This window comes from Sus scrofa, chromosome 15, assembly GCF_000003025.6.
Source record: "Sus scrofa isolate TJ Tabasco breed Duroc chromosome 15, Sscrofa11.1, whole genome shotgun sequence".
Taxonomy (NCBI): domain Eukaryota; kingdom Metazoa; phylum Chordata; class Mammalia; order Artiodactyla; family Suidae; genus Sus; species Sus scrofa.
Window position 1 is genome coordinate 102,986,477 of NC_010457.5, and position 16,961 is coordinate 103,003,437.

The 16,961-nt window shown below is 40.1% G+C and overlaps 1 protein-coding gene across 11 annotated transcripts in view; it reads right to left on the minus strand.

Moving 5' to 3' along the window:
- SATB2 (SATB homeobox 2) overlaps positions 1–16,961 on the minus strand; it is a 209,590-nt gene that overhangs the window by 23,842 nt on the left and 168,787 nt on the right. For all 11 annotated transcript variants that reach the window (XM_021076069.1, XM_021076076.1, XM_021076074.1 and 8 more), the window contains one exon: positions 15,177–15,374. In XM_021076069.1, the coding sequence (XP_020931728.1) occupies positions 15,177–15,374 (198 nt within the window). The remainder of the gene's footprint in view (positions 1–15,176; positions 15,375–16,961) is intronic.

Sequence of the window (16,961 nt, forward strand, 5' to 3'; positions counted from 1 at the left end):
ACTCCCATTTTGCTCTTCTAGTACCACACTTTTGAGTACACTGTTGATAGGAATTGTCAAAAAACTGAAATGAGGAAAACTATATTTAAAAAATCATTTGCATGTGTATATTGCACTTAAACAGTAAATGCACACTTTAGCACATTCTGTTCATTTAGATCATAATAGAAATAGGAAGACCTTTCCGTATCCACATATATTTGTCTTTGAGCATTCACATCATAGCTTTTAGCTCTGGAGGTTTAGAGCATTTTTTAAAAAATAATTGACTTCTCATTTTTAAGTGCACTGTCTGGGTTCATTTTATCATATCTAAGAAAGTAACTCTGTTAAAATAACCTCCCCTGTTTTATATCCAAATCTGTTTGGTGCTTGGCACTATTGGCACTAGGAAATCACAGACTATGGACTTATTATGCTACATCGTTCTGATTTTGCAAAATGAATCTAACCAGATACTCAATTTAGCCTTGTGTACTGCATAAAGAAAGAAATACAAAGACAAATGCCATGAATATGAAGAAATACATTTAAACTAAAGGAAAGCATGAAGGGGAAAGAATAGAAACAACTACTGTTTAAATATATAACTATTTTCCATGGGTGTACCTAGAAATGATCATACTAAGTGAAGTCAGTCAGACAATGAGACACCAGCATCAAATGCTATCACTTACATGTGGAATCTGAAAAAAAGGACACAATGAACTTCTCTGCAGAACAGATACTGACTCACAGACTTTGAAAAACTTACGGTTTCCAAATGAGACAGGATGGGGGTGGGGGGATGCACCGGGGGGTTGGGATGGAAATGCTACAAAACTGGGTTGTGATGATTGTTGTGCAACTATAAATGTAATAAAATTCATTGAGGAACAAAAATAAATAAGTAAATATATAACTGTTTTTGATACCTGAGTGATCAAGTGAGCTGTAATACCAATCAGCCACTCAGTTCTGGAAATACCTAACCTTTCTTTCATACAATTGTTTTTGGCATGTCTTACTTATGAAAAATAAATACATGGATATCCATAGAGCTTAGAAAAAAGTTAAGTGGAGTTGAGCCAGTGTTTTGCTGGTAAATGTTTAACAACAGGCTCTCTAGAGAAGAAAGCCCCAGTTGAGTCATTTGCCAATTCTTGTAGTGTGAATAAACCCACCATGGCCAGTTCCATTCTACTAACATGTAACAACTGCCTTCCAAAATTCCTGAAAACATAACCATCAGTTCCTGCTAGCCTGTGTAAGCTTACCTCATGCACACCCTGATATGCTATAGAAAATGATACCCATCCCATCCGTCCCTCCTCCAAGCTTTCCAGACTTGGTCACTGGAATTCCTTTGCCCAGCCCAACTTACCTGTCATCTTCCTAGCCCCAAAGTGATTAGGATTAGGACGACCCTGGCATGATATACAATTCCTTAAGAGATTCCGTATCAAAAGGTGAAGGGTTATATGACTTGCAGTGAATTAGATCTAGGAACAACTTGTGAGGAAATTGAACTTGTGACCTTGGAACTGTCAAATCTATCTAGTTTGCTTGATCTCCCATTTCTAGGGTTAAACCGAGTAATAATAAAATAAATGAATTTCAGAACTTTGGCAGTTTTCCTTTAATTGAAAGTGTGCTTGTCTATCATTATAAGGGGAAGTTCCAGGCTTCAACTTAATAAAAATCAGCAGTAGTTTTCAGCCACATTAGATTTCCACACTAAACAGAAACAGCTGAGAAGCCACAGTAGGTAGGTTTGGCTACGATAGCTTAAAACTCAGTGGCTGGCTTTCTCTCGTAATTGTCATAACTATCAATCATAAGAAAATCCACTGGATTTCTCTGAACCCATATAAGGTGTTCATAATTTGTTATTCTGTTACTAATTTGTTTTGCGAAAACATATTGCATTTAAACCTCCCAGGGCAATATGTTTTTGTTTTGTTTTTTGGTTTTTTTCCATTTTCCTTAAAATGCTCAGGAATAGGTGAATCAGCTCACAGAATGAGTGCTTCACATGGAGCCTCTGATATCACCTAATCCACATTTTAACAGTTTACAAACAGGAGAAGGAAATTCTAAGGGATATAACCCCTTGTCCAAGGTCACATGCCTAGCCCTGTGATTAGAGTCTACATCACTTACAGGGCCCTTTTCTTTACCCTATCATCTTTTCCCCCTTTGGGTCAAAGAGTCTTGCAAATAGAAAGTAGTTTCTTTCTTTACAAGATGCTCAAGTTTCTGAAACAATGACTAGAAAGACGTAGGGGTTAACAGATACAGAAGAATTTTTTAGCATCTGAGAATTTTTCAGCTTTTTAACTACACTCAGATTTAAGCAAATCCCAGTCATTACTTAAAATGTGCTTTAAAAAATGATAATCGGAAGGTCCTGTCTTCAAAAGAAGCACTTATGTTTGTTTCTACCTTTATGTAAGACATCACAATTTTCTGAAGTTAAAATCAAATGGTTATATTTATCATCAGGTGGTTGTGGTTCAATCATGGAGCCAAGTTTTACACATTTGTTGTGAACTGAACTTTAAATAATTTTTTACCACCAATAACAAAATTTGCAAATGTTTTACATTTTAATCTTTATTTTATTTTTGGTGAATTAGAATTGATTCTATTCCATCTACAATGATACTATTCATACATACTTCTCCTATTCACTTGCTTATTTAGGAGGGAAAGAGGTAGAATTTCAGTTCGTAATGCCAGGAATTGAGTCACGTACATGAAAACCACCCATTAGTATTTTCAGTATGTGGGACCCATTGAAGACTATCCTAAGATTTTAGTGATCCTGCATCTCTGCTCAACTTACCAACAGCTAGCCTACTGTGCAAAAGGCTGTATTCATTTCAAGCTACTCAAGACCAGAGAAAATTTCATTTCCTTTGTTTGAGTCCATCAGAGGCCAGCACAGAGCTGCTGATGTGGTTAGATGCTTATTTAATACTGGACCAAAGAGACTAAAACATCATCACTGTATGGGTCTTCACAACTTTGTAGATTATAAAGTATTGCAGAAATCCTAGAGATCATCCAGAAATGGAGTAGTCTATCTGCTTTTCTGAGGCTAAAACCATTAAAAAAAAAAAAATGTAGTAACTTAGTTTTGTCATATCCAATGGCCTTGTATTATACCCTACAGGGATTTTATTCAGAGAGGAGAAGAAAAGTTCTTGCCTACTTTTAAATAACTTATAATGACTTTTAAAAGAGTTTGGAAATGTAGAAAGATCAGATAAAACCAGACAGCTCTGAATTTCTCAATCTCAAAACAATTGAACAACACATACACAGAGGCAAGGCACATTCAGGTCTTGCTAATTGTAAAAACTGTACGCTAGTCCCATCCCTATTCAACCGTAGACCCTTACATAAAATTGTTCACTTTATCCTTAATATTAATACTAATAATGCTCAGATACTACTATCATTTCTCAGGTGCCTTTCACAGAGTCACATTCTTATGTGAGCCTCAAATAACCCTATAGATTTGGGATTATCATTATTTTCAAAAAAATTTAAGTGGCACCTGCAAGACCAGAGAGTGCTAATTCCAGTGGTGGCCCTGGAATTCACACCCAAGTCTTCTGAAGGCCCAGTACCTTCTCTTCTTTATTCATGCTCTTCTCATGTTTCCCGCAGAGCTATCCTCTGGACTACTTGGATAATCTCTTTGACAATGCATATCAGTTACATTAAAAAAGGAAAGAAGGCAACTGCAAGTCTGTTCTTCCAGTCCCTGAGTTGTGGCTGCCTTCTTTCCTTTTTAAATGTAACTGATATGTATTATCAAAGAGCTTATCCAAGTAGACCAAACAATAGCTCTGTGGGAAGCACGAGAAAAAGAATGTGTTCATGTGTGTGTGTGTGTGTATGACTGGGTCACTTTACTGTACAGTAGAAATTGACAGAACACTGTAAATCAACTATAATGGAAAAAAAATTATAAAATAAAATAAAATAAAAACATTTTTCTCTTCTAGGTCTCAGAAAGGCAACTAGGACTTAGCTTCCCAAGCTACCCTAATAGTCTTTTTCAGCTGTAATCATCTCCCAGATTTATGAACTTGACTGAGCAATGAGGCCTGAATCAAAGTATATAAAATCAGCAGCCCTGCTCTGACTAAACTGTTGAATGGCAGGAAGGTCACTCACATGGGGAAGCCCTTCTCTCCAGATGTCACTTTTGTTGCTTCTGCAAAGATGACAAATATCTTTCACATCAACAATCATCTATGAATAAGAAACATTCCAATAGAAATTTTAGGGAGTTGCCATTGTGGCACAGCAGAAACGAATCGACTAGTACCCATGAGGATTTAGGTTCGATCCCTGGCCTCACTCTATAGGTTAAAGATCCGGTGCTGCTGTGGTGTAGGTCACAGACAAGGCTTAGATCCCACGTTGCTGTGGCTGTGGTGTAGGCCAGCAGCAATAGCTCCTATTTGACCCCTAGCCTGGAAACTTCCATATGCCGCAGGTGCGGCCCTAAAAAGTAAAAAAAGAAAAAGAAATTTTAAAGCAATGGTGACAAGCAGAATCCCACAGTCCTAGAATAACACATGTTTTTTTCTGCCACAACTGCTTATTACTAAGAGGGACTGGTTCACATACCTGACCTTCCAAAGGTCCCAGCTTTATCAACACATGTCCAATGAGCCCAGTGGCCAGTTCAAGTATGAACAATGAATTAGCCCAGTGCCCTGTAAGAAGGTGCCACTTGGAGATATCACCCCAAGAGTGATCAAGGGTGGAGAGAAAGAACATGACCAGGACAGAAAAAAAGAAGTGTCTGTCTGTGTGGTCGGGATGAAATTAGAGGTGAAGTGGACGTACTTATTATCCATCTATTTTCCATCAAAACCATCTTCAAAAACGCCATGCAGGGTTTCTAATCTACACATGCAGTTCTTTGTAGAACTCTGTTAATCACTTTGGACTTTAGAGAAGAGACTGAGAAGAGCTGTCAGCTTTGGTACCTTCCAACAGCCAGGTACTATCATCTCTGAGAGGCTCAATGTGTTTTAAAGACATTCCCTGGTACATTCTGAAAACAGCTAAAAAAATGGAAGAGAAGAGATGGTTCTCAAGATCAGGATCAGAGAAAGGAATACAACCTATGGATTCCATTAAATTATGGCCTGAATTCTAGATTTTTTTTTTTTTTGCTTTTTAGAGCCACACCCAAGGCATATAGAGGTTCCCAGGCTAGGGGTTGAATCGGAGCTGCAGCTGCTGGCCTCTGCCTCAGCAATGCAGGATCCAAGCTGAGTCTGTGATCTATACCACAGCTCACAGCAATGCCAGATCCTTAACACAGTGAGTGAGGCTGGGGATCGAACCCACCACCTCATGGTTCCTAGTTGGCACTCCTGAATTCTAGATTAAGGCACGGAAACCACATGGAAATGAAGTTTGATTTAAAAAGCAATCTATGTGAGTAAAGGGGAAAGCTGCTCAATACACATGTGAAATTGTTTTCTTTACCATTTTATAATGGTGCGTGGTGGCACACCGAAGGAGCCCAACCAGTATTTGTTAAATAAGTGAAAATATTAGAATAAGAAGGGCAACCTCTCAATCACATCTGTGATGTGGGGCCTAAAAAAGTTTTTTCAACCAACCTCAATCATCGTTACCCAAAGCAGACCTTGCTAGATATCTTTAAAAGTATAAAGGAAGATATTCTCCTTCTCAAAGATGAAATATGAAAAGGTTCTTCATTAGAGTAATGACACATCAATATCCACAAGCACCTTCAGTTTACCTGTCTTTTTTGTGGGTGGGGGAGAAGGCAGGATGTATTTCAATGCACTGACTTGGTCTTTTTTGCCTCTCCTCTTTCTCTATTTGCTCCACATTGCTCAGATTTAAACAGTTTGCTCCTTCACAAAATGTATCAGCCATTACCCTAAGTTCTTTTTTTTTTTTTTCAAAGGGTTTCAGATTACTAAAAATAAAGAAAAGAGGATGGAAGGAAGGCTGGAGGGAAATACATAGGGAAGGATAAAAAAGCCACATTGAGTTGGCCAACAGAACAAGAACCACAACAGCCCCTAACAAGTCCATAGCAATATATATATATATATACTTTTATTTATTTATTTATTTATTTATTTATTTATTTATTTATTTATTTATTTATGTATTTATCTTTTTGCCTTTTCTAGGGCCGCTCCCGCGGCATATGGAGGTTCCCAGGCTGGGGGGTCCAATTGGAGCTGTAGCCGCCGGCCTACACCACAGCCACAGCAATGCCAGATCTGAGCCGTGTCTGTGACCTACACCACAGCTCACGGCAACGCCAGATCCTTAACCCACTGAGCAAGGCCAGGGATCAAACCTACAGCCTCATGGTTCCTAGTCGGATTCGTTAACCATGGAGCCACAATGGGAACGCCTATATATACTTTTAAAAGACAACCACGCTTTATGTTCAAAAGTGGTATGTTTAGTCTCATTTTCCTACCAGAACATCAAGAAAGGCCAAGGTGCTAAAGGTTTTACAATATACCTACTTTCATTTAATTTCACCAGAAGGAAAAGAATATGACCATATAAATGAGGAATACCCTGCTGTCCCCAAACCTTTAAACACACACATAAAGAAACATAATTTAAATGAGTGATGCTAGTGGTTTCTGAGCACTGAGCAGTGCAGAAATCTGTATCGGTAAGGAGGACTTGAAACGATGGAAGTGACAGCTAATCCTCTTCTTACCTTTACCCACAGAGTGGCACTGGGCAAAGTGCCTTCTAGTCAGTTTTAGGATCTGAAAAAACAAGGGGTATATCAGTAAAGATTAGGATCTACAGCACAGTGGCTGATACCATGGATGTACCTGACACAGGTTAGAAAAACTGCAATGAAATAAAAAGAAATAACACTTTGGATACACACATATTTAAAATTATTCTTAGGCATTGGTTTCCTACTGTTTACATGTACACAGCACTGGACATTTAAAAAGTCACATAAATCTCCCTTGATAGGAGAATTTTATATTAGCCTTGTTAATCATACCTGCTACCATATACCTTGATAAATGCAGGGCTACTCAACGGCCCCAACTTTCCAGCCCAAGGACAGGCCATTCACGGGATCTTGTAGGTGGTCTGCACCCAACTAGCTTTCTACTTCCCATTCTCCTTGAGATTATTTTAACCTTGTGCCAAGAAGCTGAAGAGGAAATTTTCTCTATAATGCAGTGCTTTCCAAGCTAAGCATTCGTATTACTGGTTAGAATAAATGTCAGCAATGTTTGCCTTCATGGGGATAAGGTGGACTAGTTAATCTCTCTTATAAGAATTTAAAGTCGTAAATAAAGAGTGGGTAACGGAAGCTAGATTTGATAAAGGCATAAGAAAAGTCATGAGGTAGACAGAACAGAGGTCTTGGGCAGGCCAAGGCTTTGAGAAGGTAGAGTTATAATTCAGAGGAACCATGAGTAGCAAGTAGCAGTCATATGGCAGACAAAATAGACAGTAAAGGGTAAACTGATGATGGCAGAAAGAAAAGCTTGATAACAGGATGAAGCTGACATGGGGAGGAGGTATGTTATATCCAGGCTAGAAAAGTAAAAGGATGAATCCATGAACTGCAGCTGCTGAATTCCAAGTACCAGGTTTAGAGAAACCTACCCATATTCACAGTCCTACACCTCTATTTTCATGAAGTCTATCACTCTTAATTTATTTTATGATATCTCCAGTAATAATGCTGGAATTTCTATCTTGTAAAAGAAAACAAAAGACTACGAAAATTTAAGTTTAAAAAGGAGGCAAGCAACTTGCCTAAATCTCTAGAGAAAACAAAGCTATAATTAATGTCCAATCTACCTGCTACCCACTCTAAGGCCATTCTTTGACTTTCTTTTTTTTTCTGTTTATAGTCCCACTTGTAGCATATGGAAGTTCCCAGGCTAGGGGTCGAATCAGAGCTGCAGCTGCTGGCCTATGCCACAGCCACCGCAACGCGGGATCTGGCTGCATCTGCGACCTATGCCGCAGCTCAAAGCAATGCCAGATCCTTAACCCACTGAGGGAGGCCAGGGATCAAACCCACATCCTCATGGATACTGTGTTAGGTTCTTAACCCAAGGAGCCACAATGGGAACGCCACGAGTTTCTGACATTGTCATCGAGGGAAACCTGTTCACTACACTTTGGAAGAAGCTGAAGAGGAAAATGTCCATATTTTAGCATAAAAAGAGTTAGTTGTAAATGACCTCCAAATATTTCTATTTTCCTGGTGACAAATTAAAAAGTTTAGATGTGCTGAAAAGCTAACTGGTAACAAAGAAATGAAGAATGCTTTTCAAGTTGAATAAATGTACGCAGGATAAATAATATTAATATGAAAAAGACTACTGTGGCTCCTTGACCAATGGTCAGGGACTTCCAGAGTTTTCCCAAGTGAGGACCTACTTATACCCAACTGCTGTAATATTTCATTTCAAATGGCAAGTGTCCATCTGCACAACTCCTCACAAAGGGTTTCAAAACTCTAAAGCCACATTCAGACAGCAGGCTTTGAATGGGAGCTTGGAATGAATCCAAGGTGGGAGAAATTCTAGTAACCTGGTTAAAGAATTTGCAAACATCCTTAATTGATTAATTAATTAGCTTATTTAGTTTCTTAAACCATGTCCTCTTGAAAGCAAATTCACAAATCAAAACATACCTACAGCTGAAGCAGAAAGGCATGATCAAATTCTCAGTGCTTAATCATAGATTTCAAATACCCTTAAACATGAGCAATGAGAGTCACATTCCAAAGCGATCTCAAAAAAGGCCAGAGCAACCTGGTGAAAAGTAAACATTTCAGTCGTATCACTTCTTTAACATCACACCAGTGAGTTACAGATTTCACTGCACTGACTCTCCTGCAAAATAGAAGCTAACAAAGCCAGATCCATTCAGTAGAATGATTAAAAGTTAAATAACGTACATAAACAGGTTTGCCTAGCAAAAGACCGCTAACAGCAAGTATTCAGGGAAGACTGGCTGCTGCACGGTTAGCAGTTCTTTCCATCACAGAGAAAAAGACAGCCCCTCAAGGCACATAAATATGGATTTAAGGTCCCACTTTGAGCAGGTTAACTTAACTTCTCTAAGCTTCCATTTCTCACAGAGGAAAGCAGATAAAAATCACCATCCTCTTTTTCGGTTTTTCACAAGGTTTGAAGACGACATGAAAATCTCACATTTTGAAAGCCTAGCTCCTTAGAAGGCCAGCAGCTTCCAGGAAAGAAGTAGAACCATCACAGCATCACTCTTATTACTGGATTTGGTATAGGAAAGGCTCAGAATCAGTCTCGGAGATACTTATGACTGTTTCCTCTTTTACTGTCAGGCAAAACAGAAAGACCTATGTCTACCCAGGTCTCTCTGCCCCAGCACTGCAGACATGGAGAACAGACAAGTCCTTGGGACGGGGGCGGGGGCAGGGGGTGTTGTGTGCATTATGGGACATTTGACAGCATCCTTGGCCTCCACCCAGTAGATACCAGTAGCATCCCCAAGTTACAATAACCAAAAATGTCTCCAAATACTGCCAGATATCTTATGGCGGCAAAGTAACCCCTGGTTGAGAACCACTGGTTGACATCAGCACAGGGATTAGGTAGCTGAGAACCCCCAGTGGGCAGCAATTCAGATGAGCTGAGCTGAGGTACAGTGTGGTGTCAGCTGTCATCCACCAGGTCTCACATTCTTACTCAGTGTACGGCATGGAATTTTAAAACAAGTACTTGTCAGAAAACCACACAGCAGCAAGCTCAGAATTCCTGAACTTACAAAATAACCCATGGAAACACTGTGGTGGAAATATAATAAAGCAATAAAGCACAAACTACACAGACATGAACAATTTGGCAAATGCTCCCTAATCAACCCCACTCAGTGACCTAGTCATAGCATGAGCAATGTCCTTTCTTCTCTACTGCATTAAGAGAGAAGTGTGGTCAGGAGAAAGACTGGATGCCAAAAACGCCTGTGTTTTCATTCAGCCGGCGAGTCTGGCTTCAGGCAAAGCGCTTCGTCTCTGCTCCAGTTTTTCCAATTGTAAAATGGAGTTGGTAATAATGAATACCCTGACCTAACTAGTTTTTGATTCTAAGTTGAGGATATCCATTCACTACAGGGCCTCGGGTTGTAATAAGCACTAGGGGGAAAATCACTACAGCCACAAGAAATAATTTTGTCTCCAACCTTTTGGTGTGAAAAAAATGGAATTTATTTCATCTTTTTCATGGAATGTTTTAGTTGGCCATACCAGCTCATCTCACCCATGTTGGCCTTCTTTGTGCTATCTATACGTGTATTAGTATTTTGCAACTTTTTTTCACTATTATTCTCTAAAGGAGTTTTATGGTGGTGGTGGCGGTGGTGGTGTTTTTTTGTTTGTTTGTTTTTGCTTTTTAGGGCCACGTCCATGGCATATGGAAATTCCCAGGCTAGGGGTTGAATTGGAGCTATAGCTGCCAGCCTCTACACCACAGCCACAGCAACATGGGATAGGAGCCTTGTCTGAGACCTACAGCACAGCTCACACCAACGCTGGATCCCTAACCCAATGAGCGAGGCCAGGGATTGAACCCACATCCTCATGGATACTAGTCAGATTCGTTTCTGCTGAGCCATAACGGGAACTCCCTAAAGGAGTCTTTTTAGGCATTTCTTGTTACTCATTTCTCCCCATGTCATGAAATTCAACTAAAGATATACAGAATATCTCTATGTACTACGTCCATTTGGAGGACCATAAACAATTTAAACTGGAGATTTTTACATTCCCCAGTATACAGAATATCTCTATGTACTATGTCCATTTGGAGAGCAATAAACAATTTAAACTGGAGATTTTTACATTTCCCAAGAATCAATTTTTATTCCTGGGGACAATATTGCCCCTGCTGAGGATCCACAGTGTAGATAGATAGTGTAGGTGAATCTAGTTTATAAAGAGTGTTTCGAGCCTGGAAAGTCTCCTTCTAGATAGCAAGGACTGAAACGGAGTTTTCCGAAGAGACTTAGAATACCAGAAGGAAAACTAGAAAAATGGGATAACTCAATATGACATCAAATCTCCATCATCTGGAGAGATCAGAATTCCTAAGGAAAATAACACCTCATTCTTCCAGGACCCCCAAGCCTCTGGGCTGACAATACCCCTCAGTGGCCCCAAGCCCCACTATAACCTAGCTTCGCCCCGAAGGGAAATTCCACCAAATATGCATTTCTCAGTAAGCAGGCAAAGGACTTCATTAGGTGTTAGAATTGTAAAAATGAATGGCACACAATGGTTACCACAGAAGATGTCAGACCATGGGCAAAGGCATGCATGGCTTTGGTGTGGGAGCTTCAGATGCAGGAGACACAGGGGCAGCCTGGCCTCACTGGGAGAAAGTGATGGGACAGGAGGGGCCTAAATGAAGGAAGTGGATGGGATGGGACATGTGCATGTGGAAAGAGCATGTGGGCGACAGGGCTCTTGCAGCAGGATGGCAAGTGTGTGCCCTGAACAGAGACTATAAGTTCCAGCCTATGGCTCAGTGAGTCAGATCTTCTAATTTTCTGGATTGTTAGGTGAAATCTGGAGTTTAAGTAAGATCTCCTTATTTCTAAATGTAGGCTTAAATTTTTAAAATCTTTCACGGACTTAAAAAAGAAACATCTGCATGCAATATAAGATTACCAATTAGTAAACTATTTGCAAACAAAGGGCAAGAAAAATTCCCTCCCTCTGAGAGGGAGAGGCTTTGACTCTAAAGGGGCTTCCTGACATCACAGAAAGCACTGAACAGGGAGGGGGTGATTCTAAGCTCCTTCTTTTATCCAGCACATCTGTTAAGCCCTAATTCGACAGCGTGATCTGGTGGGTATATGCCCAAAGGTCATTGCTTCATATCTTTATAATTTAAGAAAAACTGGGTAACAGTGTACCCTAACCACTTAAATTTAAATGACACTCTTCCATAACCACTAGCGGGGTGCGCTTCTGTGTACATTGTAATATGCTGCATATATCAGATACTTAGTCATCACTTACTTCGCCTATTCTCAACAATTTAATAATGGTGCATTTTTCTGACTACTTAGACAAAAGGTAATGTCACCACAATACTGCCAACATATGAATTTTTAAATCCCTAAATCATGTAAGCAATTTTATCTTCCTAAAATTTTAGTTGATAACAAGGGCACAAGCACCCAACTCTTGAAGCCAATGGCTTAGCTTTTGGACAATTAGGGACATTTTTTTAGTAGTCTGGGATCTTTCTTAATATAGTTCTCCTCAAGTCACAGAGGCTGTGCCAACTCTATTCTCCAGTCTCAGGAGTTCTGTTGGCTGGTTCAAGTTCTCTTCATTTTTCATATCCTGACTGGAATAATTAATCCAAAGATTTGTATTTTGCTGAGAAACATAAATGCATCATTCAAAGCAGTATCACTTAGAGACAGGCACAATGTAAAATAAATAAATAAATAAATAAAGTACTGAGGAGTTTCACGGTTATGGGATCAAGGTCAATGGCTAAGACAAAGTCAATGTAGAGAAAATTACCTTATTTGTAAACTCTTTAGCTAAGAGCTGAGTGATAGGAATAACCTTTTATAAAATAAGTGGATTCTCTTGGTGATATCAGAAGTTAATGGTAATAGCCACAAAGTGCTTAAACCTGAAAAGGAAAATTACAGACTGACTCTTTCTTAGCCATTAAATATTGTGAGCACACTCTAGATCTGACATACTAACATAAAAGATAATAAAACTCATAAATCAACTGGCTGTCTGCCTCTAAGATTTGCTTTACTCAGACTGGTCAGTTAAAAAACAAAACACGGGGACCTCATTGAGATGAGAATTTCTGGACAAAGAGTGGAGACAGGAATATACAGGAGCCATCATCCACATGAAGGGAGGTGCTCGTTTTCATGGAGAATAGGTATTAGTCTTATCTCAGTTTGCTAAATTTTCAACTTTGTCATCCTGCTATGATAAAAAAAGAAATGCTATTAATATCTATAATAAATCAATTTTTCACTCCTGTTCTGTTTCTACTTTGCCTAGATTGACTAAGATGGGCCCTGAATGAAAAGTCCACACAAACTCAGCAATTCCCTGAAGCCAGTCAGCCCTACACTGGTTCAACATAGAAGTTTGGACCAATTCACAACAAAATTAGAAAAACAAGGGTGATGGTGAGTTTCTCACGTGGCTAAATTTATATGTTTGTAAGATCTTTTCTAGGAAGCTATTCTTTTCATTAATTTGTTATTAAAAAGTATTTTATTGCATGGAATATATGACTAATAAATGAGAGCCGCCCTTGAATTTTTTGAGTAAATTTATTTTCTAAAAGGTTGGTGAACCTATAATGGGCCTCTCTTTAATTTTAATTTCTTCTAAATTTCAAAATCTAAAAACTACTGCTCCACGTGACTCAGCATGTTGGTCTAGTAAGTGTCCCTAGGGAGGTGCCCTGATGTTTGGATGAAGCCCCAGCCAGGAAAAGACAAGGGGGAGGCAAGAAGAGGCTGGTCCTAAAGGGGAAGACTTGGGCTCAGGTCTAAGGAATGCATCAGCCAAGCACTAGCCTAGAGCCAGGAGAGTGGGTTCTCCTACTTATTAACCAAGTACCCCTTGCCGGCACCGGACTCTGGGTTCACCGAAGATATATGAGAGACTCCTGTAGGTGCTAATAGTTTTATGAATTCATGAGTCTAATGATCTGGGTGATTCATCCAGATGAAAGTGACTGATGAAAGCATGAGAGCATTGAGTGAGATGTCAACGTTTGAATGAAAAGTGATATAATGGACCCACTGACTTCTGGCTTCTTGAACTCCAGGCATGTGAGGGTGGAGCGAGAGGAAAGGAGACAGGAAATCTCAAGCAGGGAATTTCATCTTGACCTTCACCACCTCTCCCACGAGGTCTGATCAAGAAGCCACACTTTGGGACTCTCCTTTGTGGCTCAGTGCTTAACGAACCCAACTAGGATCCATGAGGATGCGGATTCGATCCCTGGCCTCACTCAGTGGGTTAAGGACCCGGCATTGCTGTGAGCTGTGATGTGGGTCACAGAAGCAGCTCAGATCCCTAGGTGCTGTGGCTGTGGTGTAGACCAGGAGCTGTAGCTTCGATTTAACCCCTAGCCTGGGGACTTCCATATGCCATGGGGGGGGGGGGGCTAAAAAGCAAAATAAATAAATAAATAAGAAGCCACGCCTCACCCTTCCTTCATTCTCATCTTCCATTCATCACACACATATGCACACATGCATGCACTGCTGCCTCAACCATTCTCTTCTTACTACACAAAAGGAGAAGCAGGGCCTTAGAGGATCTTATTTGGTGGCCCTCGGCCGGAGGACAAATCTGATAACCTACCAAAACCATTTATGGCACAACTTGAAGGGGTGGAGCCATAGAAACCCTCCTTAATAATTCTTCCTGAAAGTAGCTGACTTTAGACTATGAGTCAGTAATTAAAGTCAATTATTCTCAGAATGAAGTGTATTATTTCTTTCAATGACAGCAAAATCTAAGCAAACAAAACATGCAACCCAAATGAAGGTGGACTTCTAAAAGAGAAGGAATCAAAGATGGCCGGAACTCATCTTCAAATTCTAAGAACCAATCACAATTGCTCTCAAAGGTTCACCTGAGTGCAGTGGCACTTCCTAGCTCATGTGGATATTTCTTTTCCTCAGCCTAATGAAACATTCCTTGAGGAATTCTGAATCAATTCATTGGATACTTCACAGTTTTTTTCTTTAGAAAATGAACTGATGGAAAAGGTGAACTGTTTTCTAATTGGGAGATTTAATTCATGAGTGTTCTGGCTTCACAATTACACAAGAAAAAATGTTCTCAGGAAAGCAGCTTCTCAGTCGTGAGTGTGTATGTGAGTGTGTGTGTGTGTGTGAGAGAGAGAGAAACAGAGTGCATGTGTGTGCACCTGTGTACACACACACACACACACACACACACACACACACACACACACTATGCCGACTGTGAAAACGGAGCCCTCTGTCCTTGGGGACATGGCATGAGACACCTTCCTAGGGGAGGTGATGTGCCCTTTTGACCCTGGACAGTTGCTGGCACCAACAGCCCTGCTCAGGTTTGGGGAGAAGGGGTGGCTCACCTGCACTGGCTCAGGGGGAAGCTGGACCACGTGTTGCATGCGCTCGCTGTGATGATGTCTTGATTCCTCCTCATAAATCACATCCCTCTCGTGCTGGGGAAGGTTCAGGAAGCGTCGGATGGTACAGAGGTTCTCCCACAGGGTGCGGTTTTCCGGGCTGGGGTTCTCCTTCCAGCGGAGCAATTCACATAGCCAGCCCTAGAAACAGAGAAGGTCACTTGCGTTAATCTCTAAATGCAGAGCAGCAGAGGGGTGCTTGAGTGCAGTCAGGTTTCATGCCACGTTATCATATTTCTATGTCAAAACTGTTCCCACCAACCTAGGGGAGATAACTGAAACAGCCTGACAACTCTGAAAACCAACCAAAAGACCTCACCTACAGTTATACCAATACCTGAGAATCTTCAGTCTTGGTAATTATCATTTTTCCTACTGAATATTTTCTCAATAAATTTATGGTTCCTTTATAAAAGCTACTCAAGGACGATTGTAGCCATCCAACTCTCAGAAAGAGTCATTCATGTTGGCCAACTACGATTTTCAAAAATTACCCAATTAGTTCTCCATTCCAAAAAAAAAAAAAAAAAAGTGAAGATGAACAAATATGTATTATAAAATGGCAAGTTTAAAAGAAGAAAAAATACCTAAGTATAAATAGCACTGATTTCTCTAGGGAGGAAATAGTCTCACAATTATCAATAACTCCTCTGTAACAACCTTAGCTAGGATGAAAAAAACTGTATATCTGCTCAACCTCTGAAGGCCTCAGGATCCAGGCCCTCTTAGCCATCACCTTCCCGCCACAGCCACACCTGCAGGAAGGTAGGCAGTTGGACGGGTCACACCTGCAAATGTCTGCCTTCCAACTCTGGCATCCGGATGTTCTCTCGCTCGCAACTGCACGAGAAAGAAAATGTAATGCAAATAATGATGGATTATATGAAAATAATACAGAGGATGCTGTCAACATCGCTCACTGACTCATGTCAAAATATTTTACCCAGTAGCTTTCTAACCCATCATTTCTAAGCTATGTTGCTAATTTTAAAAACCAGTACTGTCCCACAACACGCCTCCTGCAAAAGAGTAAGAATTTTTCTAAAAAGGTGCGTAAGCAATCACAAATGACTTTGTGAAAAATAAATCCCAAATCTCAACAAATTCTGTATCATAACTTGTAAGCCAATGAAAGTTCCTGACATGCATTATAAAAACCCCTTATAATATCACAAGCCGTTGTTTGTCTAACTCTCCACTGTGTCTTCTGCCTTTACCCAAAAAAAGGCAAGATTTGATTATCTCCGCTGCATCAGCCAAGACAGCAACACCAGCTGTTCTCATTGTGCAGCCTCTTCCTCACGGCCTCCATGTTAATAACCTGATCATTCCATTTTCTCCTTCAACTGCCGGCTGCAGCACCGCGAAGAGACAAAAACCCAGGCCCATCTGCAGCAGCTGTAGGCACTGAACTGTGAAGCCACTGGGGATTTATAAACTAATCTGTAACACAACACTGCCTTGTTTTTACAAGTGAGAGGCCACATTTGTGCAGACCTGATCTTTTCTTGCAATAAACTGGGAGCTGGGGAGAGTTAGAGGGTTAGGAAGAATGAAAACAAGATATCTAATCATTTGCTTGGAAATGTTTTTTCCAAGTATTCTCATAGGTTTTTTTTTTTTTAACTCGATTGAGAGACAGGTTGATTTTCAAGGTGCAACATATAGGAAAATTGAAGACGATTAAATTTTGTATCCCAATCAGAAAATGAATTATATTTTTAAAAA